The 26,980-nt window shown below is 51.2% G+C and overlaps 10 protein-coding genes and 1 non-coding gene across 11 annotated transcripts; 10 read left to right on the top strand and 1 right to left on the bottom strand.

Moving 5' to 3' along the window:
* Positions 1-19: 19 nt before the first annotated feature.
* Positions 20-850, top strand: BKA78DRAFT_159081 (uncharacterized protein). Its single transcript, XM_066883075.1, has one exon. The coding sequence runs from the start codon at positions 208-210 to the stop codon at positions 745-747; it is 540 nt and encodes a 179-aa protein (XP_066742310.1). The 5' UTR covers positions 20-207; the 3' UTR covers positions 748-850.
* Positions 851-1,123: 273 nt separating this feature from the next.
* BKA78DRAFT_t135 lies at positions 1,124-1,231 on the top strand. The gene has a single exon. It is a non-coding gene; the product is annotated as a tRNA-Leu (tRNA).
* Positions 1,232-2,062: 831 nt separating this feature from the next.
* BKA78DRAFT_158978 (uncharacterized protein) lies at positions 2,063-4,334 on the top strand. The gene is made up of 3 exons (XM_066883072.1): positions 2,063-2,143; positions 2,201-3,723; positions 3,771-4,334. Exons 2-3 carry the CDS (start codon positions 2,425-2,427, stop codon positions 4,053-4,055), a joined length of 1,584 nt encoding a protein of 527 aa, XP_066742309.1. The 5' UTR covers positions 2,063-2,143; positions 2,201-2,424; the 3' UTR covers positions 4,056-4,334.
* Positions 4,335-6,856, top strand: BKA78DRAFT_159012 (heterokaryon incompatibility protein-domain-containing protein). The gene is made up of 2 exons (XM_066883074.1): positions 4,335-6,395; positions 6,513-6,856. Exons 1-2 carry the CDS (start codon positions 4,613-4,615, stop codon positions 6,740-6,742), a joined length of 2,013 nt encoding a protein of 670 aa, XP_066742308.1. The 5' UTR covers positions 4,335-4,612; the 3' UTR covers positions 6,743-6,856.
* A 1,205-nt stretch (positions 6,857-8,061) lies between these two features.
* BKA78DRAFT_158982 (uncharacterized protein) lies at positions 8,062-9,484 on the top strand. The gene is made up of 2 exons (XM_066883073.1): positions 8,062-9,089; positions 9,145-9,484. Exons 1-2 carry the CDS (start codon positions 8,271-8,273, stop codon positions 9,439-9,441), a joined length of 1,116 nt encoding a protein of 371 aa, XP_066742307.1. The 5' UTR covers positions 8,062-8,270; the 3' UTR covers positions 9,442-9,484.
* A 428-nt stretch (positions 9,485-9,912) lies between these two features.
* BKA78DRAFT_317959 (uncharacterized protein) lies at positions 9,913-11,890 on the top strand. Its single transcript, XM_066888744.1, has 2 exons — positions 9,913-11,476; positions 11,530-11,890. The coding sequence occupies exons 1-2, from the start codon at positions 10,130-10,132 to the stop codon at positions 11,749-11,751; spliced, it is 1,569 nt and encodes a 522-aa protein (XP_066742306.1). The 5' UTR covers positions 9,913-10,129; the 3' UTR covers positions 11,752-11,890.
* Positions 11,891-12,343: 453 nt separating this feature from the next.
* On the top strand, positions 12,344-13,707 carry BKA78DRAFT_380872 (uncharacterized protein). Its single transcript, XM_066892979.1, has 2 exons — positions 12,344-13,368; positions 13,422-13,707. Exons 1-2 carry the CDS (start codon positions 12,613-12,615, stop codon positions 13,581-13,583), a joined length of 918 nt encoding a protein of 305 aa, XP_066742305.1. The 5' UTR covers positions 12,344-12,612; the 3' UTR covers positions 13,584-13,707.
* Positions 13,708-13,854: 147 nt separating this feature from the next.
* BKA78DRAFT_317955 (uncharacterized protein) lies at positions 13,855-14,154 on the top strand. Its single transcript, XM_066888743.1, has one exon. The coding sequence runs from the start codon at positions 13,917-13,919 to the stop codon at positions 14,130-14,132; it is 216 nt and encodes a 71-aa protein (XP_066742304.1). The 5' UTR covers positions 13,855-13,916; the 3' UTR covers positions 14,133-14,154.
* Positions 14,155-14,639: 485 nt separating this feature from the next.
* Positions 14,640-15,879, top strand: BKA78DRAFT_253114 (glycosyl hydrolase; the record flags this gene model as incomplete). The annotated part of the gene is made up of 2 exons (XM_066884791.1): positions 14,640-14,996; positions 15,094-15,879. The coding sequence occupies 2 exons, from the start codon at positions 14,640-14,642 to the stop codon at positions 15,877-15,879; spliced, it is 1,143 nt and encodes a 380-aa protein (XP_066742303.1).
* Positions 15,880-23,445: 7,566 nt separating this feature from the next.
* BKA78DRAFT_317947 (putative ABC transporter) lies at positions 23,446-24,780 on the bottom strand. Its single transcript, XM_066888742.1, has 2 exons — positions 24,605-24,780; positions 23,446-24,556 (listed from the first exon to the last, which is right to left on the bottom strand). Exons 1-2 carry the CDS (start codon positions 24,747-24,749, stop codon positions 23,841-23,843), a joined length of 861 nt encoding a protein of 286 aa, XP_066742302.1. The 5' UTR covers positions 24,750-24,780; the 3' UTR covers positions 23,446-23,840.
* A 201-nt stretch (positions 24,781-24,981) lies between these two features.
* Positions 24,982-26,483, top strand: BKA78DRAFT_253094 (tRNA isopentenyltransferase-like protein; the record flags this gene model as incomplete). The annotated part of the gene is made up of 2 exons (XM_066884787.1): positions 24,982-25,050; positions 25,140-26,483. 2 exons carry the CDS (start codon positions 24,982-24,984, stop codon positions 26,481-26,483), a joined length of 1,413 nt encoding a protein of 470 aa, XP_066742301.1.
* Between the last annotated feature and the right edge of the window lie 497 nt (positions 26,484-26,980).

Genomic DNA, 26,980 nt, shown 5'->3' with positions numbered 1-26,980 from the left:
GCGATTTTTCTGCCGGGTGCGGCCGCTCACCTTCTTCTCTTCAGTGCCCCGCAGCACCGCCGCACCAGGCCAAACACAAACAGCCCACTGCACCTTGACCTCCAGTCCTCCCCGCAAACCAACCTTTTCTTCTACCTCTCCGCAAAGGCGCCGAAACTGCTCTTGTCCTGCTTCAGCATGGCTCGCCCGGGCTAGCTGTCAATTGGCATGGCGCTCACCTCCGCCGCGCATAGAGTCCTCAGTCCCTGCCGCCAGCTTGTCCTCAGTCTTGATCCTCTGCTCCAGGACGCGTCACACGGCTGGGAACCGCCATCTAACATTAGCATTTCGTGTTGGACTTTTAACCTGACTCGGTCTATCTTGATGCAACTACTCCAACGACTGCAGATAAGACTATCGAAGACGAAAATCCAGAACGTGCTCAGATCAAACACTTGTCGCCGCAGTCATTCCAGACGTCCAGAACTTCATGCGATTGCTCTCCTGCGTCTGCAGAGATCCCGCTTCAATCAATCGCACAAGCACAACTTCTGCGACGGGGCGCTCTTGGTCCAAACAAGGCAACTCGAATATCCATGCAGGCTCTTGCTCCCCTGTTCCACGCTCCCGACATCCCGACATCCGCCTACGGTCGGGAACAGCATGGCAAACCTCCAACCAAATCTGTCTTTGCCATGTTTAAATATAGGCAAGCTGGGAGTCCCTTTGCTGGCCGGGAGTCCAAGCATTGGTCACAGCCACACCTGACTCGCGACCATTCACGTTTTGCTCGAGCGCCGGCTTAAATTGCTGATGGTATTTCTTTGCTTGTGTTTCTTTTTCAAAACGAGTATCGATCAACTTGCCGTATTCGCTTTGCAACCGAGCGACACCTCGATAGGTTGGAAGCTTGCTCGGACGGGCGGGGAGGTTGGTATTGGAGCGGAGCGTTGCGGTAAAGAAATTTTGCGGCAATGACTTTAGGAACGCACGCTTGGTTGAAGGAACTAGTGGCCGTCCCAGACTCGAGTACGGGGAAAGGCGTTAGAGGTTACATCCCCGCAAGGTGCAGTACATATTGTTGCTCAGTGTCCTCGAACTCGAGAATGTTCGCCACGTCTCGATGAGATTTGGGCATCAACCGGGCTAGGTGGCCGAGTGGTCTAAGGCGCTACGTTTAGGTGATGGCTCCTTGCAGCTAGAACTGGACCCGTAGTGGGAAACCGCGTGCGTTCGAATCGCACCCTAGTCAGCATTTCTTTTGCTTTTTGCTCGCTCTCGACCCATCGACCCTCTCTTTTACCAGGACCTCAACAACTTTCGTTCGAATCGTCGCTCTTTCTTCAACCCTCCCCCTGGCCCTGTCGTGGATACTCAGCTTTTGGGCTTTTGCTTGCTTGTGACCGAGATGATGGAGGGAGTCGAAATGGCTAGGTCGGTTTCTCCAAGCACCTGCATCCGGGATGGCAAGAGAGTGATTGAAAGTCGACGAGGTCGTAGAGCAGCAGGAAAGCGAGAAGGGACGACGGGGACGAAACGATGCGGATGTTAAATGCGAATTTCGCGCGCTGGATTTCGACTCGACATGATGCGACAGCGCGACAGCGCGACAACACGACAACACGACAACATCCAATCGTCTCCAAAGCTTGCGTGTTCTCCAAGCCATCCTACGACCAGTCAATTGTTGTGGCGTCCCAGCGCACGCGATGAAGAAGGAGCGAGGGAGCGTTACTTGCCTGATTGCAGCATGCAAAGGCGATCGTCGAACCATCATTTCTTCCGCTCAGTGGAAACGCTTCTCCTCTCCTCAATGGTCGTTTCCTGCACCTGCACCATCCTGTAGGAATCATGTTTTTCATTCTTCGCGGTTGTAACATGGCGAAAGTGCCTGGCCGTTTCCGATGCGACATTCGCCGATGCTGCAACGTCTTTTGAAGGCGCCTGAGAATCCCAGCGTTCTCCACAGCCAGACGCAATCAAGAAAGAGCGTCGCGACCGCCCACAAAATACAGAAACATCTCGACTATCCCAGTTTCGTCGGATTCTCTGACCGCACGGAAACTCGGATCACCATCTCTTCGTCTTTATTCCGATGGTAACGAGAAGTCAGCCGTGATGGAACATCTTGCGAGCGTCAATTCGAACGGAACCGTCCCTTCTTGTGAGAAGCTCATCGAATGCAAATGTTGACTGGCAAATGCTGACTGCATAAATCAAGCCACCGCCGCTGTGGTCTAGCAGGCTGTCCTTGTGGAACACGTCCGCAGCACAGCAAGACTGAAATTCACGTGTGTGGCCCCCTAACTTGAGGATAAGTCCTCGTTGCCTTGCGAGAATCTTCAAAAACTTCTCCTGCTCTCGCAAGTTGTCTTCGACCCATCTGCTCCGCAGCAACCCTTCGAGGAGTACCAAATTCAGACACCCGGCTTACAAGAGGCCAAAATGGATGGAAGAAATGACCTGGAAAAAGGCTCGCAACCACGAAGCAACGAAAGGGTCGACTTGCACGCGGACCCAAACGGCGCCACCGATGAGTCGCCCAGTGTCAACAGACAGCCAATCGACGAAAGCGATCAAAATCGAAACAAAGACTCTCAGTTCAGGTTCTTGAACTTCATTGCAACTCAAGACGGAACCCATGAGTTGTCGGAAATGTCATACAAAAACTCGAGCGACTTCAGCCAAGCCTTGAACAGCCAAGATTTGCAACATGTGCGATTTGATCCCACCGACAATTGCCACCAGATCCTCGTTGCGACCGTACCGGGTCACTATGATTTTCAAGAAGATTTGGCCGAACGATTCAAAACATTCGAGCCTTACCTCGAGTGTCGTCAGGCACCCAAAGAAAGCCGAGGATTCCTGAGGAGATTTGTCAGTAGGGAAGGCACGGAGGTCCTCATCCCTTTGGATGACGGACAGATTGAGCGCAATTTCTGGACCTACTGGCGACGACCATCTCCGACGAAAACGAAAGCCCTCCCGGCTGCTACACACTACAACGACTTATATTCTATCGAATTCGCTACGCCGCTGAGCTGGAGAAGGGACATTTTTGAACCGAACGAAAACAACTATGTGATAGATTACTCCCTGACCCAACAGGTATGCTGCCTTTGCATGCCTCAAACCATAATTCTGGTTCACTCAGAAGGATATATGGACGACTGGGCGCTTCCACGACCGAGCGATGAAGGTCCCCTCACCGGAAGTGTGACGCAATCTCTCATTGCTGGTCTCAGAGGATTTAATTGTCAGACAGTGTCTACGCCTGAAGTTTTTCGATTCATCCAACGAAGCATCTGTCAAATCATGCTAGACGACGAATGGGATGTTCTATGCCGTATCGATCGAGAGCTAAGGGGCTTCGACCGTCATATGCTTCAACAAGTTTGGATAGACAATAGTCGGATGCAAACCTGGATGCTTGGACATTGGCGAGCGTATCTCCATTGCAGGCCTGACTTCAACCTGCAGCTCACTAGGATCATAAAAGCCGCGACCAATCCTGGAGAAAAAGCTGAGCAGGATTTGAGGTTAGCTCACAACAGACTGGACGTTAGGGCCGAAGGCACTCTTCGCCACTTTGAATCCACTTTCAGTGCCACCATAGGATCGATGAGCTTTATTGAAAGTACCAAAGCGATCCAGCAGGCTGAGCAGGTCAAAAAGTTGACCCAATTGGCCTTTTGCTTTATCCCTCTCTCATTTGTCTGCGGCATCTTCGGCATGAACGTCAACGTAAGTTATTTCGCAGAGAAGTGGGCTCATTCACTGAAGAAATCTAGGAACTAGCAAACATCAGTCTTTGGGTATGGGGTACAACCTCGGCCTCGCTACTCCTGATTGTGTACATCGTCTTGTACTTCGGCACGATTTTCAAGTTCATTGAACACAATTTGCGGGTCTCTACAATTCAACACAATTTCCACTGGTATATCTTTGTGCCACTTCGACGTTTTTTCCACCGGTATATCCTTTGGCCGCTTCTGGACATTCGATCCTTTTTCCGCTGGTATTTTCTTTGGTACGTAACTCGATGGCGGCCAGATGATTGGCCGCATGACTGGTAGGGTCTTGTCCTGTCCCCGGCCGGATGGACTGCTCTCAGCCTTTCAAGTCGCAATCAATCAATGCGCCTTGCCAGTCGATCTAGGTAGCCAATGCCATGATTGCATTGCACCACGCCAGCCATCAGCCTCCCAGGACTCTGCTGCGCCATGCACATTTCTCGCTCAGCCTTCCCTACACCAGTCACCTGGAGAGCTGAAGATCACTCAATGGATACTTCGTCTTTTACAGCCACCCTTTTCTCAACTTCCGCCATCGGTTCTGCACTACGATTTGAATGAGAACGGCCATTGCGTGGGATACCAATCAACCGGAGTTTATTGGTGCTGACCGGACGAGGCTGCGCACTTGCAGTGTCGCACATTGTGCTACTTGCCACTGTGTCGTTTAAGAAGCGCCTTTCCCCGCTCATGTGTTTATTTTCGAGGCTGAAATTTCAAGATTTGTTCGCTCGCCATTTTTTTCCTGACAGACCTGCATATTTCACATTGAGACCGCTATCATCCCGGCATCTTCTTCACCGAGCTCGAGCGTGGACGTCATCTGGAGCACACTCAAAATGAAGAGGTACCGAGATTTTCTCAAAAAGGTGACTGGATTCAAGCAGCTGGAAGAGGAAACGAAACTGTGCCCCAAACAGTACCGCGACTACCAGGGAGATGCATGCCTCCCGTGCTGTTCAGTAGGACCGTGCCCGAAATGCCGCTCAAGAGAGTTTGCAGTTCATTTGTGCACGACTTGCACTGATGACCGAGGCTACTTCAACTGGTTTCTCCACGTCAAATGCATCCGAGAGTCAGCCAAAAGAGATTCTGGAAAATGCAGAAAATGTGCCATGATTCTGGCTTGCCTCGAGCAATGCGTCACCGCAGACCTCAACGACAACTGTCAGATTTCGATCCAATCACGTCGTGTATTGTCGCTCGAGAAAGATGGAGGGACTGGACAATATGACAACATAAGCTTGCTTATGCAATTACCACGTCACATCACCAACGAGAAGATTGAGATATTTACTCTCCCTAATACTGCTAGTCCCTGGCCGGATATAGGAACAGCGACGGAGCGTTCCCTTGATACATCTTCCAAGAAAAGTCTCGAGCAGGCTCGAAGCTGGCTCGTAGATTGTTGCAAGAATCACCCGCAGTGTGACAGTCCAACAGATCACCACCATCCGTTACCAACACGACTGATCGACGTCATGGATGGTCAAAAGGGGGGGCCTGTGAGGTTGATTGAAACATCCATTGGCCAACAGGGACGATATATTTGTCTCAGTCATTGTTGGGGCGACCCTGAATGTCACCCACGTCCAATAGAGACGAATCATTCGAGCCTCAAGCGCTATAAAGAACAAATTCCCTGGAGAAGCTTACCCAAGACTTTCCAAGACGCCGTATCTTTCGTCCGTTTGCTTGGAGAGTCATACATCTGGATCGATTCCTTATGTATTGTTCAAGACTGTCCAGATGATTGGCGTCAAGAAGCTTCTAGAATGGCCGATGTCTATTCAAACTCTTACCTTACACTGGCCGCAACAAAGTCGACTAATAGCACTGAAAGCTTATTTTCCACACCGGAGGATACGTACAACTCTCATCCGTATGAGATCAAAGAGAATGGATCCACGTTTACAGTACATTATCGCAAATCACTCTCCCATTTCTTTGGTCCATGGGATGGTGGACTGGAGCCTCCTCCACTGTTAAACCGCGCTTGGGTATATCAGGAGCGGCTTCTATCTCCTCGGACTTTACACTTCGGAAACCAAGAGCTCGTATGGGAATGCAGAGAATCAACCACCTGCCAATGTGGCGTGTGGTACCACAAGGACGACGGCCAAACATGCCCGAAGCTCAATATTCTTCCCAGAAATGGTGGAAAGTCCAGGCTATGGTATAGGGTAGTCGAAGACTATTCGCCTTTGCAATTGACCAAGGAGTCTGACCGTCTTCCAGCGATCGCTGGAATTGCTAAGCGGATTCAATGCTTTCGCAGCGGCGAAGATTATCTTGCTGGACTTTGGAAGAAGTCACTTCCCGAGGATCTTCTATGGAAGCGGTCTTGGTCTTTGCCGTTAGATGATCCTGCGTCTCGCAAGCGGGATACCAGTGCTGCTCCGAGCTGGTCCTGGGTCTGTATTAAGGGCGCTGGAGTTCGTTTTGTGCCAAAATCCAGTCGTCGCCGAGTGGCCTACTTGGTGGATGCCAAAGTTCAATCTGATCAGCATGACGTGTTCATGAACGCTTCTTCAGGCTCTGTCACAATGGAGAGCCTTCTGTTCACGGCTAGACTTCCCGGTGACCACTCGACAGTTTTTGTCCTCGAACCCCCTTTACCTGGTGCGACGATTCATTCCAACAAGTTTGTCAGCTCTCACACAAAATTCTTCGAGTCTCTTAAATTGGAGAATGCGGATGACGGTTACATCAGATTGTCGTCTCTGACTTACTTTCCAGATGAGGGTAGCAATCTCGAAGACAAACTGCCCGAAGACCCCTCGATTCGATACCTCTTGACGCATCTGGAATGGTCACTTGAAAGCTACCTCTTAGCTCTGCGGCCCAAGGTAGACCAACGTGTCTTCGAGAGGGTCGGCTTGTTGCGCGTAAACATCAATTTTGAGAACTTCCATTGGTGTCATCTTATATTTCGGCGACATCAGATGCGAACTGTTACAATAGTTTGAGCATCACCATGTGGAGAGGCTCGAGTTTACCGGCCGTCAGACTTAGCAAGTCGAGTGTCGGACAATCCTTGAGGATTCCTGCGCTTGCATTGACCTGTGCTCAGTGCAATCAGAATCCTCTTCCACGTCATTCTCTGCTCAACTTATTCGACTCAAACAAACAGTCCTGACCCAACGTCATTGGAAGGAGTGGATGGCCAGTTTTCATGGGTTTCAGTCATTGCGCGAATGATGACAAAGAGCTGCAACGACGCACGACTCCCAGTTTCCTTTTCTCCGATCTTGTCAAGTTTCACATCTCCTCGGAAATCTTCGCTCAATAGATTGCCAGTTATTGACAAATCATTTTGGGAGCTCCGTCTCCAATTTACAACCAACAGATTTTTTGAGAGACGCCCATATAGTTCCTGTCATCGAGCAAGGCTGTTCAACTATGCGCGCCACATCAGCACACATGGAAGGCTCAGACGAGTTGATCACAGCAGCGGTCGGTCGATGCCAGCCATGGCGCTTACATTTGGGGGCCGACAACATCACAGACCGCTCAGGGAGTATCTCGTGGCCAGGCAGCCTATCAGGAACAAATCAAACAGGGGCGTCGGAGAAAGCTCTGATTCAACGTGCGAAACGGCGATAAGGGCTGTTGCTACCGTGCCGACCAGCTCGACGCAGACAAGTGACGGGAACGACGACAGAGGCGAATCGTCTCGAAATGCGCAGTCCAGTGCGAGCATGGAGAAACCAGGAGACTGACCATACAGCACCGCGTCGGCAGTCTCAGCGCAAAGAATAGTCACACGTGTCAGCCTCGCATGTCGCCCCCAAGCTGCCAATGCAGATAAGAGCTGCATGCCTTGACTTCAGCCTTGAGAAGCAGTGCGGCGCTGACCTCTTTTGACGAGACTGTCTGTCGGACAACTGATGCAACACCAAATACCACCTCGAAGGCCTTGCCAGTCCCAAAGATGAGTCAAGGGACTGACCTCGAATCGGGGCTGCAAGAGCGACCCAGTCGCGGATCTGATCCACATGGACGCGAAAATCAGTTCGCCTCGAATCACGGCGACCAAGAACATCCACGTCAACGAGAGACAAGCCAACAACAATCATTTTCCGGAGATGCAGAAGTAGACCAAACGGAACGACATCCCACTGCGGTTCCTGCAGACCCAGCTTTGAGCGACAAGCGCAACGTCAAACATGATACCGAAGACAATCCAGAAGTAATACTGTTCGATTACATCAAAACTCAGGATGAAGACTACGAGTTACGAACAACTTCATACAAATCATCCTCCGATTGGATCCAAGGTCTGCGTATACCAATCCTCCAGAAAACGACATCACAAACTTCTCAAAATCTGCAAGTTGTATTCTTGCCCGGAAAACAAGAAGCGCAACATCTAGCGGAGTACCTGCGACATCGTGAATTGCCGGTGCATTCCATCAATAGGCTGTGCCGAATGATAGAGTCTCCATCACATAGGTGGAAAATCAACCCAGCAATGACAAGCACTACATCAGCTGGATGAAGATATGTCCTTTCTTGGCAGAAAAGGATGGGAAATATCTAGATATGCCTGATGAAGCAATGTTAGTGCGCAGGACGCGGGGTCACTCTTCGGAGGTCCGTTTGCTCGCCATGAGCGAACGCCTTTGGTGTTTTCAGATGCCTCGGACAGTAGTCATCACTTGTCAAAGTGAGTCAGAGAAATTCGAAAAGACACTATCAGCATTCGAAACGCTATCCCACCCCGCGACCACAATCAAACTCCTGGCGGCTGGGTTGGCATGTTTTAAGCTTCAAAGACGAAGTTCTGGACCAGAACTTTCTCGATTCCTCCTAACGAGGATATGTCAGATAGCGCTGGATGACGAGTATGAAATACTCACACACATTGAAGAAGACTTGGGACGAATCGACTTGGAGATAGGCTTCGAAAACATGGGCTTTGGTTTTGGAAGGGAGAGGCGAACCAAGATCAATGAACTAAAGGTGTGCATGGGACGTTGGCGAAGGCACATCCTCTCTCGACACAACTTGCAACGTTGCATGGAGCGAATCACTGAGGCTGTGGCCAAAAGGGAAGAGGCAGAGGCAATCAATACACCATCAGGGGAAGAGGACGTGCAGTGCCTAAAAGGGGCGCTCAGTGGATTCGGCTCAAAGCTTGATGGAACTCTACGCCATTTTGAGTCCACTTTCTCCGCTCTCATTGGAACTATGAGTATCAATGAAAGCACAAGAGCATTGCAAGAGGCTGAGGAGATTACAAAGCTAACCCAGCTGGCCTTCTTCTTCATCCCCCTAACTTTTGTCGCAGGTATCTTTGGTATGAACGTGAAGGTGAGCCGAATCTTGAGCTCGGAAGACGTAGTTTAAGTAACTGTTATTTCTGTAGGAGCTCACGGACGTCAATATATGGATCTGGGCTGTTACCTCGATCTGTCTCCTTGCAACAACGTACTGCGTTCTATATCCAAAGAGATGTTTGCTACTCATTTCCTTCGCAGTGATGGTGATGACCATCCCAGTTTGGCTCATCCCGACATTTCTTATGTGCCTTTATATGGACACGGTCGATGACTTGTTCGATTTTGTTCGTTCGTGGCCTCTAGTATTTCGGATCCGGTGGGACATTTATGAATCTCCAGATCATCCCGGCATGGCTTGGACCCTCAATGAGGTGGTAGATTGACCAGGTTGAGAGGACATTGGATTCACGGGAAACATGAGTGCTCCTGAGCTGATAAGAAAAATTTCGACAAAGACTCTGGAGATGGTCAAAGCCTGCCTGATGATCCTCGCATATTTGTCATGGCTCTATTTGCAGACACTGATTCTTGTCCCCATCGACTACGCTTCCCATTGTGTATACACACCGGCAGATTTGCTTCTGTATAGAAGCAAACATTGCAACTTTCGCTATCAATCGCTGCGCCGGATGAAATGCGCTGGCCGACAGCATTGGTCGTTCCCTTACAACTAAGAGGTTCAGGGGGCACATCAGGACCGTGGGGCTTGCATCTTCGCCCCCACACTCTGCAACAATGTCTCATTCCAGTGGTCACTAATTTGATTCGTCTAAACGCCCGATCTGCGCAGGGGTCTGCAGAAAACAGTTCCACAATGCGCAGGCAGCTGCCGCACTCTTCGTAAGCGACAGCCACCCAGCTGGAAGAGAATTGAGATTGCCTCCCTGGACTCCAATCCAAGACTGGGTGCGTAGCAGCCTTTGCGTCCCGGTCTTAGATGCTCAAGAGCGTCCAGCGATTACCTCGAGTCAACAACTGCCCCCGAAACAATCTACCTCCCCTTTCAGCGACCGCAAACTCTTAGAACAGACCCTCAGAACCCCCATCTCGAACTATCGCTGGTCAACACCAATGGAGGGAACACAAGACCTGGAAAGAGGGCCGACGGCGCTGGAGATGAACGACGTCGAGCCAAAGCCGGAAAGCAGCCACACCGAGCAGACCCATGCGGGCGCAAGTGATGGTCAACCCGCAGAAAATTTAGGAGCTGAACATCCAACCGTTGAAAGAACAGCCCATCATGAAAAAGAAGTCTATGTCTTGTGCGTACCCAACGACGGAACCGAAGACTCCAACCGGCGCAAAAGTTCACACATGAGTCTGAAAGAATTCCTACGCAGCCTAATTGATTCCTCCGAGCACTATGAGCTATCTTCGCAACCTCTCGGCTCTCAACAAATCATTATTGCTGAACTATACAAACGGGAAAGATTCGCAGAGACTTTGCGACCTTGCTTACGCAAATATCTACAGTATCGCCAAGTTCCTGCAGAGACGATTGAAAGTTTCATGCAACTAGCGGGGCCAAAAGAGCCTTCAAATCTCGAGGTCTCCCGACAGCCGCACGAATGTTTCTACGCGAGTTGGCAGCAGAGATATCCCGATTTGTTTCTTGGGGCAGACATGCAATCATGTTTTGAAATGATCCCCAACATGAAGGCATTGCCTTTGTTTATGAAAGAAACCAACCAATGGCTCCATCCCTGGATGGCTGCTAATTTCTCGGTCGAATGCAGTACGAAACAAGAAGTCTGCGTTCTTTCGACGCCTCAAACCGTGGCAATTGTCCTTTTCCGAGGGATTAAATCAGGAATTCCCCTTTGTTCTTTTCTTAGACCGCGAGGAGGGTGGAAAAACCTACTTATGTTTTCTATTCGACAAGTCTCACCGGCGCCAACTGAAGAACGGGAACATTTCAGGACCGCAAAGCAGCGCCTAACCGATCATTTGAAAGCGTTTGCTCCCCAAGCAGTCTCTGGACCTAGCGCTGCCAAGTATCTTCAAGAAAGACTGGCTCAAGTGATATTCGACGACGAGGTGGAAGTCTTGGCTTGCATCGAAGAGAGGCTGGGTGATATTGATGCACAGATGACAAACCCAGCCTGGCTTCGCAACTCCACGACGCAATGGGTATGGATGATGGGACTTTGGCGAGCATATCTACAATCCAGCCAAAAGGCGGAATGGCAGATGGCGCGCACTTTCGATCTACAAACTGCGCCTCCGGACTTGCTTACCAAAAGAACGATTGTCCAAAAACACTTTGAATCGACTTTCACTGCTCTTACAGCAACGATCAGTATCAGCGAAAGCAAAACGGCAATCTTGCAGGCCGAGCAGGTCATGAGACTCACAAGACTAGCGACGTTCTTCATCCCATTGGCGTTTGTGGCTAGTGTGTTCGGCATGAATTCAAAGGTAAGACTAAAGTCGACACACATAACTTCCTTACGCCGTAATGACATGAGCAGGAGTTTGACAGCGCAGATATTACCACCTGGGTCTATACATCGGTTGCAATTCTTCTGATAACCTATTCCATCTTGTACTACCAAACGGTGTGGACCATCTTGAAAGTCGCTCGCCTAGCAAGTGCGATTGTATTTCTCTGGCTGGAAATGAGTTCACGCGAGAGCAGGTTTGTGAGCTTGGGTCGGGTCTTGAGAGAGCTGAAAAGATTGCCGAACGCATGAAAGTAGCCCTGCAGCAGTTTGGCAAAAAGTATGGTCCCAAAAGAGCTGCGCCATAAAATCAGGTCACAGATGTCAGCAGGAAACAGTCACACAACAGCATGTAAAGCTATTTCGTTTTTTGTCAGCGACAGCTGCAGTGGGGCGGCTGACAGATAAGCAGCCCTGACGGCATTCAGCCTCGCCATATAGCCCAGGCCTTTTCCCACATTTTCACCTTCCGGCTCTCATAAAATTCGTCCAAAGTCGTTGTCTGTGTCCAACGCGATGCAAATTTATCGATCTTGACCCTTCATCCGATAGCATTGAGATACAACTTTCGAGGCTGCTACATGCGTCAAGATCACCATCATGGATCCGACCGGAGATCTGGAGATGGGGCCACAACCACCGCAAGTCGACGCCGCTGAGCCGCCTCCGGACGAGAATCGCAGCAAAATCAATCAGACAACCCAAGACCCTACAATTGACGACACCGAATCGAACAATTCATATGATCAAAACGACGTCAACTACGCCATCTTCGAAGGGGTAAAAATTTGCGTATTGGACATCGACAAGACCTCAGATACAGAATACAGTTATCACGAAACAGTACACGAGGAAGTCGACAGATTTCAAGAGGGCCTTGAGAGCCGGAAATATGCACTAGGAACCAATGAGGCTCAGCAGGTTTTAATCCTCTATGTGGAATACGATTTCATTCAGCCCAAAAAAATAAAAGAGTGCATTGAAAAGTACCTAAGACAGCGTCAAGTTCCTCAAGAGCTCATCGACCATTTTTTGAGCTGGTCCTCTCTCCGAACACCCTGGTTGCCGCCGATTGGCCAAAGACAATCTAATTGTTGTTTCCATTCAAATTGGATGCGAATGGCAACTGATCAAGCATTTTGCGACGAGGAAGAATATATGAGAAAGTTCAATTCACCTTCGCGCTTCGGATTTCCGGGATACACATCAAGAGGAGATGGATCCAAGATTTTCAAAATAGCCAAAAGACGAAATATGGATTGTCTCCTGCTACCTCAGACTACATTGGTATTAGTCAATGGATTCAAAACTGAAACACTGCAGAGTTTTGTCGCAAATGTAAGAGGCATCAATCTTCTTACCGGACCTGGAAAACCCCTACACCAATTTTTACGACTAGATTTTTGTCGGACAATACTTCACAACGAAAGAGTGGTTCTGTGTTACCTCGAAGAAGCTTTGCGTACGATCGACTTTGACCTTGGGGGTAAAGGAAATCACAAAGAGTGGTCGCTTTGGCAATCTTTGCTTGGATTCTATCGACCTCATTTGCACTCAAGCCATGCAGTGAAACGCCGGCTCTACCGGGCCATCAAAATCATGATGCAAGAAGCGGGACCGGACGGAAATTCTCAGGCACTTGAAAAGAATTTACAGGCTTTTGAAGAGGATTGCGCCGAATTTGCAACTCATTTAGAAGATGTGCTGCGTCATATTGAATCAACATCCAACGCTCTTACGGGATCTTTGAGCATCATGGAAAGCCGTAAGGCGATAAAAGAAGCAGAACAAGTAACCAAACTTACGCAACTGGCTTTCTTCTTCATTCCCTTGACCTTTGTCGCCGGTATTTTTGGCATGAATCTCAAGGTATGTCACGAAAAACTGCAACAGGCTTGGTACTCAACTAAAGACTACTTTAGGAATTGGCAGATCTTAATATCTGGATCTGGGCGATAACGTCAGTAGCATTGCTCCTTGCCAGCTATCTTGTTTTATATCCCATTGAGATTGGGACGGTGATTCTTTCTGGGATACGGTCACTGATCATAATGTTCATGATAAAAGTGGCGAGGAGAAAATAGAAGATGCGTGCACTGCGTGCGTCGCGCAACTAAGTGAACTTGGCTCTTGACCATTTGAGGCATTTACGATTGGATGATGCAGTTGTTGTACTCTCCTCATGATACTACGTATTTTGATTCACAGTTCGACGTGCCGAGCGGTTGCAAGTGGAATGTTAAAGAGACCGACCCGGGCAGTTGGCAGGGCCCACAGGCCTGATCTCGGCGTTTCATCTGTACGAGCCTCCATCTCGCATCTCGTGCTCTAAGCGAGCAACACACTTCAACACCACGCACGACGACTCGTGCAAGAAAACACGATAATATCAGCGACACCCAGAGCATCGGCCGAGAATGCAGACCATCCAAATGAATCCGTGGAGAAGAGCCACAAAAGCGGGAGGACTGGATCCGCCCAACGAACGACCAACGTGGGGCCCCGCGTGCGGCCCCCACCAACACCAGTCCACATCACCACGGACCAGGGTCGCACATGCGCGCTCGCCTGCTCCCTCAGCTCGCCAAAATTTGTCCGTCGAATCAAGTCACCACCTACCTGTTCCAGAATAGCTTGTTTAAGGCAAGATCAGCCAAGCACATCCGCTACACCGTCCCGCCAGGACAGAAATGGCAGCCAAGCCCTCTCCCGGTCGCCTCACACAGCGCCAAGGTCGGTTGGGGGCGATGAACGTGGTGGATGTCTGCCTGATGTCTTTCGACGACCGCCGCTCGTTGTGGTGGCCGCAGCTTGGCGGGAGGGAGTGGAAAAAGAAAGGGGCGCGGTGGAGACGGCAGTGGAGGATTATTGTAGGCCGCTGCGGCGAAGCCTTGTAGGGCGAGTAAGTAGGACAATGTCTGTATAAACTGGAGTGCAGCTCTCCTAGTTCCTGCTTCAGCAAGTGCGGCGTTCATCAGTCACTCTTTTCTCGTTTTGCCTTGCGCCGCCGTTCCCACTCTTTCCCTATTCTTCTGCCCTTGGTTTCAAACAGAAACATGAAGTCACCACTTACAGTCTCGCTCTCTCTCCTTCCACTCTTGACTACCCCTGTCCTCTCCGCACAGCCCTATTCGACATGGATGGCCTCTTCCTTTTTGGCCAAGGGCGTTGAGAAAGACTTGGGCTATGAGCAAGCAGTGCTCTACCGCGCCATTGACAAGGTGCACACTGCGACGGGCAATGAAACCTACGCGACTTGGATTAACTCTCAGCTTGAGGGTCTGGTGAATGACGATGGCTCGATTGCAGACTGGCCCCCGGAGAAAAAGTCGTTGGACGACTTTCGCATGGGCACGGTCTACATGCTTCTGTGGGAGCGGACGGGCGAAGAGAAGTGGAAGATTGCGGCCGACACGCTGAGGGATAGGTTGAACATTCAGCCAAGGAATGAAGAGGGAGGCTTCTGGCACCGTGACCCAGACTACCCGAATCAGATGGTGAGTTCCTCAAGGCTTTCTTTGTTGCACCACCACAGCAGAGCCAACAATGAAACAAACATTTGTCTACGGTTGAGGACAATGCTGACATTCTCAGTGGCTTGATGGCATTTACATGGCGCTTCCGCTCTATGTCCATCACACGCGCGTGTTTGCTCCAACCAACGCCACAGCTTTCCTTGATGTCCACAAGCAATTCACTCTGATCCACAAGCACACCTACAACGAGACGACGCGCTTGCTGTACCACGGCTACGACGGCTCCGAGCCTGCTTCCGCGCGCCGCAACTGGAGCGACCCCGAAACCGGCGCAAGCCCGTACGTGTGGGATCGCGCCCTCGGCTGGTGGACCATGGCGGCCGTCGACATTCTCGAAGAGCTCGACGCGCTGCTGGCCAACAGTTCCGCAACTGGCGATATGCAGCAAGTCAAGTCCAACGCCGCCGACCTCAAGGCCCAGTTCCAAGACGTCATGAGCGGCGTCATTGACGTGCAGCGTGTCGGAAACACCTCTGACACTGGCAACGGCTGGCTGCTCCTGCTCGACCCGGAACTCGCCGAGAGAGAGGGCAATTACATTGAGAGCAGCGGTTCTGCCATGTTTGTCTACTCTCTCCTCAAGGGCCTTCGTCTCAAGTACTTTACCGGAGAGCTCGCTCAGCGCGCAAAGTCTGCGGGCACAAAGGGCTACCAAGGCCTGGTGCAGAACTTTGTCAAGGCGAATGCCACCGGTGGCTACCTGAACTGGGAGGGAACTGTCGAAGTCGGCAGTCTGAAGGGCGACGCTAGTTACGAGTACTACACCACCGTGCCGGTTGTTGAGAATGATCTGAAGGGAGCCGGTCCTTTCATTCTGGCCAGCTTGGAGTACGAGGCTATGTAAATTTGGATGCCGCTGTAAATACACGTCATTTGAGCGTACATAAGCTAAATCATAGCGTCGAAGTTGACCTCAAGAAACAAAACACACAGTCCATGATCGATACCGCGCCCAATTATTCCGTGGAACGTCCACTCTTTCTATCTCTACAAGGTAGGTGGTCGAGCAAATCCATGTACCAACTTCATCTGTTCAGGTTTGCGCCATCGATTGCTCTGCTTATAGGATCCGAAGAGGCAAGTGTCCGGACATTGCGCTGTACGCGGCAAGATGCTTTGTTGTTGTCAATTCCGACACTTTGCTGACGCTTTCCAATGCATCATCAACATCGAGGATCCACATCATTCTCAGGCGATGCTTTTTTACCATCCTCCTAAAGACCTCAACGCTGAAGTGCAGACACCAGGATTCCATAAGACACGAAGAAGAAGGAAGACGAAGTGGGGGTGGCGTTAGGAATTTTCAGTTCCTCTGAGGCGAAGTATGCTGACATGGAAGTGGCCGGTGAAGTATGAATGCTGCTAACAGATTTTATACAGTTCCACAGGCAGCTCACAGACCACCTGAAGGCGCCGCCGAAAGGGCGGGAGCGGCTTGAGTCTATCACGCGGCGACCATTCACATCACAGGCTCCGGCAAATCTGCTTGTGACCTGGCTGTCCCGTGCGGCCGGGTCACATAGTCGTGTAAAAGTCCCGCAACGCTCCACGGTTTGAATCTCTGCAATTCACAGCTAACTTGCAGAAAATAAGAGCAGTGTGAGAGTTCTTCATCACCCAAACAATACTTTGGTGAGACTTTCCCGCTCGTTAATCCCACTACTATGAAACTCTTGTTTGGGGAACTCCCGAGACCTTCACAGTCAAATGCTGACGTCCCTCGCTTTTACACAACAGTGGCTTCACCAGCATCAGACCGAGTTGAACAGACTATGGACCCTATAGGTCATGTCATTCGCTCCAGAAGCCCCGTAGAGAGTGTTTCAGGGGTATACGATTCACCGGCTCGCCGACTGCGATGCTCAATTCCTCTTCATTGGGCATCCGCGATCGTGGACCAAAGAACGACATGCGCTCTCAGAACTATAGAGGCTTCAATTCCGCAAAAGCTTTGGCATAGGTGGAACCGCACAGTTCGCTCCTCCGTATTTCCGCTATAATGATGACATGCAGCACTAAACCAAGCATCAAAGTCGCACGTTTCTCGATTGGCAGCCGCATCCAAGCCCAATGATCCTTCCACCTGACCCAAGAAGTACTGCCAGCAGCCAGGAGAAGTATAAAGCTCCACTAAACTCACGTTCATCCCGTAATGAACTGCCCTTAGCAGTTCTATCTCGATTGCTACAAGTCGTAGCACACTGCGACTGGGCTGCGGGAAATGGCAGCAAGTGTGGAGTTTGTCGACTGTGGAGCGGCTCCTTTGTTCGACTATTGATGACTTCACTCGATTCCGATCCTCTCAGCTGTTTCAGAACACGGCATAAGGAAATGAAGGAATCTACCGCCAGGCGATAATGACAGGCAGCATCAGAGCTGGACAAAGAGCACATATTTGGGACCACAGTCGAATCGGCCCCCAAAAGAGGAAAGAGTAGAATGGTGATACATGAGCGTTTGGAAACAGTGGCACACAGGTCATTGCTTAAGAAGCATAGGCGATGTCCGGATCGCTGATGAGAAGAAAAGATAGGTGGACTGCTTTGTGCTTTTATACCCCTGAGATTGTTGATCCAGGAGTAAGGAGCCAATGGCTACTCGATTGGCCTCACACATGATAGGGAGTCTGTGATGACTGCCTGTCCAATCAGTCATCAGTCATTCGCGCCCTGGCCGGAAGATCTCGAACTCGGATTTGCGATCTATCGCTACATCTTCGACGCTCCCTGTGGTATAAAACCGCTGCCAGGAACCCCTCAGTCCAACCTCCATGTGCGGAGTCCCCAAAGACAAGAGCTTTGATCAATGGCTAATTGACACCGAATTCACTCTTGTCCCTGGGGCTCCAGAAAGAAAGGCACTCATCACTTTGTGCTCTGCGTGGCAGGTCTGCATGGGACCTCACTCACAGTTCTGAAACTCAGGTCGATTCTTCATGTTCTGTGGATGTTTGATCACCACCCTAAGACAACTAAACCAAGCATCATTTGTCCATAGTGGCGAGGATCTTTCCCAGCTTTTGATCTCACGAGGAAGACCGGTGAACCAAGACCTCAAAGAGAAACACCCACACGAAAACCAGTCGATATCAAGCTCCTGCGCAACAGGGCACAAAATAAAGTGCGAGGTTGGTCGACGGGACCCTTTAGGCAGTCAAAGTCCCCCTGAACCGCAGCGATGAGCTCCCGGTAGGTTGCAAGGAAGCTGTATTTATACAGCACTCCCGCCAGACAGGCGAGAGCTGCAGGTCCCAAACGGACGTATGACGCCGCTGCAGTCACCTGCCAGACCTGACCACGAGATCAGCTTACTGCAGCCGAATTCGGTCGCGGCTGCGCTTGGAATTCTGGTCAACAAGCGTATAAATACGACCGCCAACCACGGTGATGGACTGAACAACAGCCTCGCTGCGTCAATTCAAGAACGCGTGTGTCAGAGCCTACTTGTGCTCTGTCCGATTCAGAGCTTGATATCTTCTTCGACTGTCTGTGTGTTCTGCGCCGCTCTTTATACGCAGCGAAGAATCACTGCTTGTTTCGGTTTTCGTTTCTCCCCTTCCCAAATTTGCTGTCTACGGCTCATGGATTTTGGTGGCAGAATTGCCTTGTTCAGGGGTTGACGTCGGTATTCACTGTCAGACAACAATGAAGCACCACAATCTCAAGCTTGAATGCCTATCTCATTCCCCCGTTTTCCACTTGCCCGAAACCTCTGTGACACCAGTATATTGGCACAAGGATCTGAAGCAAGAGAAACATGAGTGCTTCAAAGGGAGGAGCACACAAAGAAGGGCAGGAGTGTTCGTTGATTGTCTGGCATGTTTCCTCTTGACTGATCATCAATCGCCCTTTCGATGTCCAACTGTCGAGCTGAAGCGAAGGCAGCGAGATTTTATACCTCCCTAAAGCACCCGTTGGTCTGATCAGCACGTGCGACGAGCCTGTCACTTGACCAGCGCTCACGGGAAGGCTTTCCGTGCACTAACTTAAATCTCAGTATAAAAGCGGCCCGGTGTCTGGTGATCCTTGGTCACACAGCCTGTCTTCGCCTCCCCTAAGGTGTTGTGGCAGTCTCGCTTGAACTCATGTTCGACTTGCTTTTCTGCTCTTGGAAGGCGAAATTACTGCTTTGTCCTCTTCTTCTTGTCCGATTGAATTGCCAGACGGACAGACAGTCGCCTTCTTACACAATCAGCAAACCATTCTGTCCATCACCTTCAGGTAATGATGAGGAAAGGGACTACAAACACTGCAACGTCAGCCTTCGGCTTACTCACACCATCACCGTCAACTGATCACCGAATCAAGGCTCTGTGACAGCCTCTCGGCAGTCAGTCCACCAGTCCATCAGTCAGTCCCCTTCGAGCGCCTCTCGTCTCCACAGCGAGTATAAAAGCTCTAGTCTTTCCACGACCAAAACGGAGCACCACTGCAGACAGCATACAAGAGATTCCAACGTAGCGGAACTTGCGGACGACTTGCTGCAAATGTTCGCTTCACGACTTGGGTCATTTCTCATGCGACAATTGTACTTCCGCCTGCTCTGCCTTCCTCGCGTCAAATCTGCTGTATCGTCGTCAACAGTGCGGACTTACTGACTAGATTGCGCTTCCGTAATGATGATGGTGTGATGCGCTTCATCACTACCATACAAAAACGCAACCCGACAACAACAACCTCGACCCTCAGTCCATCAGACCTTCCATTGAGAGTAACCGTCCAAGTACACAATCCAAAGACACACCCGCGCAACGAAAGAAGTCCTTCATGATCGCGAAAGTGTTCAAAGCCAACATAGCCAAGACTCACATTTTTTGCAGGCCTTTTCACTATCTCAGAACATGACAGCGCGCTGTAGTTGCAGACTCGACCCGCAGACGTCGAAAGAGCGGGGTTTTATACCTCATCTTCACGTCACCTGCTGCCCCATGGTTTTGTCGGCGCGTCACTTGACCACGCCGCACTCCCAACTTTGCTCACTGACACCATAGTTTCTGTTTCTCGGGCTATAAAAGCGGCAGCTTCTCACTTCAAATCTCCTGGACTCAGACAGGGACGGCAGGCTGTTCTGCCTGAAGATGAGCGATGGTCCGAATGTTTGACTGTTGAGAAACCATCACAGAATGCATTACTGCCTTGTCGCTCTTCCTTCCTGGGGCCAAAGATCACTTTCGGACTTGGTTGCCGCTCGTCTTGCCCATTGAACCTTTGCTGGAGTTTGAGTAGACTGTGCATGAAGACTGTTGGTCGATGAAGACGCGCCTCATCATCACTACCAGACGGTAGTTTCCTGCATGCCCTACCGTCAATACCCATCAGTCTTTCCCCATGTCCAGCCACCAGACAAACAGACGCGCAAGTGCTCGCCTTCGAGGCCTACATCCACGGCGTCCAACAAAGTAAAAGGCGTCTGTACTGTAGGACAAACCGACAGACCCAGAAAAGTGCGACGACGAGTAGCCTGACTGTCCCTCAGCAAGCGAGGCATCAGTCGCTGTGTCGAGTTTGCAGACGCGGAGGTGGTGAGGTTTTATACCTCCTTCGACCTCCTTCCCCTGATCTTGATAGGCCCGTGACCCATGTGTGTACTGTACGCTTGGGCGATGACCACGCCTACCTGGCAGTCACTTGATCACCAAACTCTCACTCCCTCATCCACCCACCTATCTACTCATCTGCTTATAAAACCCTGCCTTCGGCCGCCTTTTAAATGCTCAAGACAGGGGCAGTTTCGAGCGCAGACAGACCAAAGCTTGTCATTGAATGCCACTGTCTGCCTGTTTCGATGATTCCACCGCCGTTACTGGCTGGCTTGCCTCCTCTTAGCAACTGCTACCTCGTTCATGTTTCCTTGTCGAACCTGACTACTTACTCTTGCTTCACAGGCTAGCAAGCCAAGCAGTCACCTCCTCATTTCGACGCAACGATATTGATCTTCATCATGAAGAGACTGCAGTGAAGTCTATCCACACAGTCTTAGGGCATACAAAAGAGACGAGAAAAGGTACGGCTCTGGGTCACGAGCTTGCTGCGGACGCCGAACCTCGTGATCCCTCAGCTGTTGTCGCCGCTCGGAACCTTCGCTCGCGTATAAAATGCCCTGTATTTGCTTCTTTGAAATTTCTCTCTCCATTGCAATCTCTGCAGCGGCTTGTTTGCGACGACAAGTGGCTGACAGATGTCGGAAACTTCACTTTCTGCGGGCAGGAAATTGTTCGACACTGCTCTTGCCGTTCTCCCACCATCAACTTCCCTGGCCTTGCTGGAGGTTGGTGGAAAGCCGGTCAGACAAAAAGAGACAGGCCGATCGCATCATCGCGCCTTTGGTGGATCAACATCCTATCGCTATCGTGGTGAGAATCATGGAGAAGATGTGAACAAACACACCAGGGGCATTCATTACGCCATCTGCCGCTGAATCTCATATGAGGTTTGATGAGACATGGAGCCAGAGCCTGGTCGGGCTGAATTGTCGGCAGAACCCCGTGACCCGATGTCGCCATCACCGCGGGTATAAAAGCAGCCCTGATCGCCCACCGATTTGGCCTCCGCAGCTTGTCTTTGACAACCATTCCGTAGATGAGTGGAGTACCGATTGCGAATATTACTCTCTGGGCATTTCCGCAACATTTGAAATGATTCCTGCGCCGTTTTGCGCTGTTTTGCGCGATGCACAGCACACTCCCTTGATCTACTTGGCTGCCGAGTCATTCTCTTTCTTTGGAATCAAGAACAGCATCGTCGATTGATCTTGACTATCTCCGCCATTATCACAAGAACGAGAAAAGGCCAGACGATTGACATTTGGCCTGGCGTTGCGATTGTCCCGGCAAGTGGAGAGTAAGATAGAACGACCCGGGCGTGCAACAGACAACCAAAAAAGGAAGTGAGATATGCTGAGAATGCTTTTAGTCATGGCTGAAATACACCAAAACGGCGATGGTTGTGGCAGCTCTGTCGGCAACCGTGAGGTTTTATAGTTAAGACATCTTCGGGGGCATGACTGTCACCTGCTCGATCGAAACTTGCTTGCCAGATTTGGTCTCGTGCCCGTTTTCCATCGCCTTGCCGGACTATTAAAATGGACTCCTCTCCACGTACCTAGCCCGCTGGACAATGACATGCAGGCTTGGACAGCCGACACGACGATAAACACATCGACTGGGACTTCTGTTCGGCTGTTCCTGCTCCTCTCGCTACTTCTTTGCCTCTGCGGGATGCGCTACGCTGAGGCCGCTCCGTCAGCTCTTTCTGAAATCAGCTCCACTTCTTGATGAAATATAGATCGTGAGTCACAGGTGACGAACAGCGAAGGCAAGAGATGCTGTTTTCCATCGTCAGTATAGGTTGATGATCAAGACGCAAAAGTGGACGGATGCAAAAGAAATTGGCATGAGACGCCGCACAGAAGCCCAAGCCCTAAACGGAAATGCAAATGGGGGTTTTCAACCACGAATGAAACCGTGATGATCGCGATCTTCAGAGCTTTGCTACCGAGCTCCGGATACTGAAGGGAGTTTTCCAAGGTAACCGCGACGATGGTGGCAGTAGATGGGAAGCCGGTTTGTGGAGCCGAGTCCGCCTTTTGTAGCGTGAAGAGTACGCAAATCGCCAAGGTAGGCAGCCGATCTGAAAGGGAAGCTTGTAGGTGAAGCAGCGTCTGGGAAATCGTATACCGCTACGAGTGGACGCTGGATTTCAGACAGCGAAATGAAAAAGGACGGTCGACAGGGCACCAAGCACCAAGCGCCAGGCTTAAACAATGCAGGCGAGGACGTCGGAATAAGCTCGAGAGCAGCGCAAATCCGACAACGAGGGTGCCAGGCAGTTGAATCCCGGCCTGAGACGGCTTCAACCGCTGCCTGCAAGCGAATTTGTGTGAAGTAGCGAACCGGACGGGAACTGGCGTTGCCGGCAGCTTTGCGGTTAGCGTGAAGCAGACCCGTTTCCCATCGACGGACTCACAAGCAGTAGCCCCCTTGCGTCGAAACCGGCAGGCACCGCAGGGGATGCTCGTGGACGACGAGACGTTGTTTCCGTTGTTTGATCATGTCAAGTCTTGGCCGAGTGTACTTCAACAACAAGCTACGGTGGCCGAGTGGTCCAAGGGTTCGTCTGTTGTCCTTGTCAACACCAAAGAAATTTCACTAATGTCAGTAACAGCGGTAGATTTAAGCTTCACTGGCCCAACTCTACTGGGGAAACCCGCACGCGTTCGAACCGCGTCCGTAGCAGCATTCGGCTGTTGCCTTTTTGCTGGTGTGTGGTAAACGAAGTGGCGGTCGAGGAGGGGTTGGTGATGTTGTGGAACAATGGTGGTGTTGTGCATGCGAGCAGCACAGCGAAAGTGTGCTGCGCCCCTTTTTGCCGAATGGTGTCGTGATGGCGGAACCAGCCAAGTGACATGTCCTCGTTTCGAGCCGGTCAGTGGGCCGGGAGATCCAAGACAAGCCGGGTAGAATTGGTGCGATGCTCAGCACGTCTTTGCCTGTCAAGTAGTCGTGACAAGATGAGCGAGTCCAAAATTTATTGAAATGATAATGTTTTTCCGCCGACAGTTGATGGGTATGGTACCACAAAAGTGATGTTGAAATTCCAAGAAAATGATGGGAATGAATCACTGCAGCCACCGCTGTTGAAGTCCAGCTCCCAAGGTTGAAAATTTCGCGCCAACGCCATTTCCGTGTTGAAACCTTCTCTTTCCATCCAAACGCCGTGCCCAATGCTGTTGAATCTCATCTCCTCTATCCGCAGGGAAATTGATCCCGTATGTTGAAATCCCTCAGAGAACAGGCTCTGCCTCACTCTACGCCTTCTTCTCAAGGCCGTAACCGCCCTTGCCTTCATGAGACTCGTACGTCTTGCCTTGTCCCGACTGAGGATTGCGCGGCCCTCTCTCCTCAAGATCCTCTTGGAGCCATTTGAGGACTAGTTCTCCCAGCTGGCTGTTGCTGGAACGGTTCACAGGCACCTGAGTTGGGTCGATGAATGTCTCCATGGGCCCCCATTTCTTAACCTTGCCAAGGCTCATGTGTACAAGGTGCGAGGGCCATTGCGCTAGGTTGTCGAGAATGTGGGTGGCATAGACGATGGTGCAGGGCCTCGTCTCGCTCTCTCTTTTGAGGTACTGCAAGAAGTTGCTACGCGACAGCAGGTCAAGGTCGACCGTAATCTCGTCCAGCAGCAGAATGCTCCAAGGGCGGAGGAGACCCATGGCCAGCTGCACTCTTCTGCGCTCGCCGTCGCTAACCGTGTTCATGCGCCATCTCAGATCAATGTCCAGTATTTGCACCAACTCATCCCGGCGCTCGTGGTAGTAGTCACCACCAACCGAAGAGAGCAGGGTTGGTACGTCAATGTCGGTACGGACAATGGGATTGAGGACCCATTCGAGGCCGAGGTAGGTCACGCCTTCGAGGCCGTGGGCAAACGGATCGACGCCGGCGATGGATACGGTATCGGCGGGCGCCATGCGCTTTCCGGAGAGGAGGCGGAGGAGTGTTGTTTTACCTGCGCCATTGGCTAAGGCGTGTCAGCATGCGACCTTGGAGACGGTGACACGACAAGTACCTCCAATGAGCAGGGTGCGACTGCCCGGCGGAAGATCCAGAATGACGTCTTTGAGGCCGAGAGATCCATCTTGAAAGGCGTAGTTCAAGTTCTTGACGCCGATGGAGGGCGCGACGTCATTCGAGATTCCGCTGGAGTCTCCCATTTTGAGTGAAGAGGATGATGGTGAATAGAATGGTCAAAGTCGCAACGCTCGATGTTCTTTGGACCGGCGTGATGAATCATCGACGAGACCCTGATGACGCTATCCACTTTTGGTAAAGCGCCCGCTGGCTCAAAATCCTTGTCTCCACCAACACGACGACCATCTTCAACACCACGTAAAACCACAGCTGTCCATGTTCAGGACTGCGCGGCTGCTGCAAAAGTGCGCGACCATGGCACGCGCCCCGCCGCCAAATCCCCTCATCGCCGTTATTGGCGCAACAGGCACAGGAAAATCACAGGTAAGAGCAGACCAAAAGCTGCAACACGCGAGTAAGGCAGCACTCGAGTTTCGAAACGTGTATCCGGGGAGATTCTGATGCCCTTGTAGCTCGCAGTCGAGCTTGCGCGTCGCTTCAACGGCGAGGTGATCAACGCCGATGCCATGCAGCTGTATCACGGTCTGCCCATCATCACCAACAAAATCACTGAGGAAGAGAAGAAGGGTGTCCCGCATCATCTTCTTGGCTCCATTGGATTTGACCAAGACACCTGGACTGTGGTTGAATTTGTGAAAAAAGCCTTGACCGTGATTGACGAAATTCGAGGCCGCGGCAAGTTGCCGATCCTGGTTGGCGGCACCAACTACTACATCCGCTCTCTTTTGCTCAAGGAGAGCTTGATTGAAGACATTGACGCCTCTGGAGCAGAAGACGGCTCTGATAGCGAGAGTAAAGAGTTTCCGATCCTGGATGAGCGGACCGAAGTTTTAATCGCCAAATTGCGGGAGCTCGATCCCGTCATGGCGGACCGCTGGCACCCCAGGGACCGTCGCAAGATTCGGCGATCTCTACAGATTTGCCTCAGGACGGGCAAGCCAGCCTCGCAAATGTATGAAGAGCAGCATGTGCGGAGACAAACAGCAAACGAGGATCAGGCAACAGATGAGTCCAACGTCAACGACCTTGTCCGATTCCCAGCCTTGCTTTTCTGGGTCCACGCGGCACAGGACGTCCTTCGAGCCAGGTTAGACGGCCGCGTAGACAAGATGCTTGAGAAGGGCCTTTTGGATGAAGTCGAAGAGCTCAACGAATTTCAAAATCAGCGCAAAGACGTCGACCTCACCCGAGGCATCTGGGTCTCGATTGGATACAAAGAACTCATTCCCTTCTTTCGCGCTCGCAGAGGAGGCCTGGTTTCGGAGGAGTGGCTGGAAAAGTCAAAAGCCCAAGCCATTGAGCAAATCAAGGCTGGTACGAGGCAGTACGCGAAGCGACAGATCAAGTACATTCGCATCCAGCTTCTCAACGCGCTCAAGGACACACGCCTATCAGACAAGCTGTTCGTGCTAGATGGCACGGACGTCTCAAAATTCGAGGATAACGTGGAGAAGCCTGCCTTGGAGATCGCCGAGCAATTTCTAAACGGGGACGCCCTGCCAGATGCGACGACGCTCTCAGAGGCAGCCAAGGAAATGTTGACGCCAAAACGCGACTACGTCCTGAGCGAACGCAGGGACTTGTGGGTAAAAAGAGAGTGCGAAATGTGCAACGTGATTGTCGTAGGGGAGGAAGACTGGAAAAAGCATGTGAAGGGCCGTATGCACAGGATCAAAGAGAAGAAGAGGAAAAAGGCAGGGACGCGCCCACATCGGCAGGATACCGACGGCTCCACCCGGCGGGACAGCGGTCCGCCGCAGGACGTGCTCGAGTTCAAGCTGTCTGACGATTGGTGATCGCTCTGTCGTTGCTCTTTGGGGTCGGACGGACGCTGGCGACGCTAGACATGGCGCGACCCTGGGCCATCCTTCGCGCCTCCACCAGACCAGTGAGGCCACAATGGTGTACACACTGCCCACCCTACCGCTCGTCTCTTGAGGTCCGAGGTATCGAGGGTCGAAGGACAACGGCTTTGTGTGCTCCCGGATCCGTCTGCTTTGGCATTGGACATTTAATCGAAAATTCTCAAACAAAAATTTCTCGATCTCGAGGCCGAGCGCTCCATGACAGATCTGCACAATGGTCTGCCAAGTCTCTACACAAAACTATCCTAAATCCGATGTCTCCAAGGCAAGGCTGGCCGGCTGCGGTTCGCACACTGTTTCGCAAGAGTTTGGAGTCAACGGTTGAGGGGCAACCCCTGGAGCACTTGAGCTGTTAAGACCATTAAACCGTCCGTCTGCTGACAGGCAGATTCTTGATGGCCAAAGCGCGTGTTGTTGTTCTTGACGAT

Source organism: Phyllosticta capitalensis, assembly GCF_038381095.1.
Source record: "Phyllosticta capitalensis strain CBS 128856 chromosome Unknown BKA78scaffold_7, whole genome shotgun sequence".
In the NCBI taxonomy this organism is placed as follows: Eukaryota; Fungi; Ascomycota; class Dothideomycetes; order Botryosphaeriales; family Phyllostictaceae; genus Phyllosticta; species Phyllosticta capitalensis.
The sequence above is the reverse complement of the archived record's forward strand: the minus strand, read 5'-3'. Positions and strand labels throughout refer to the sequence as shown.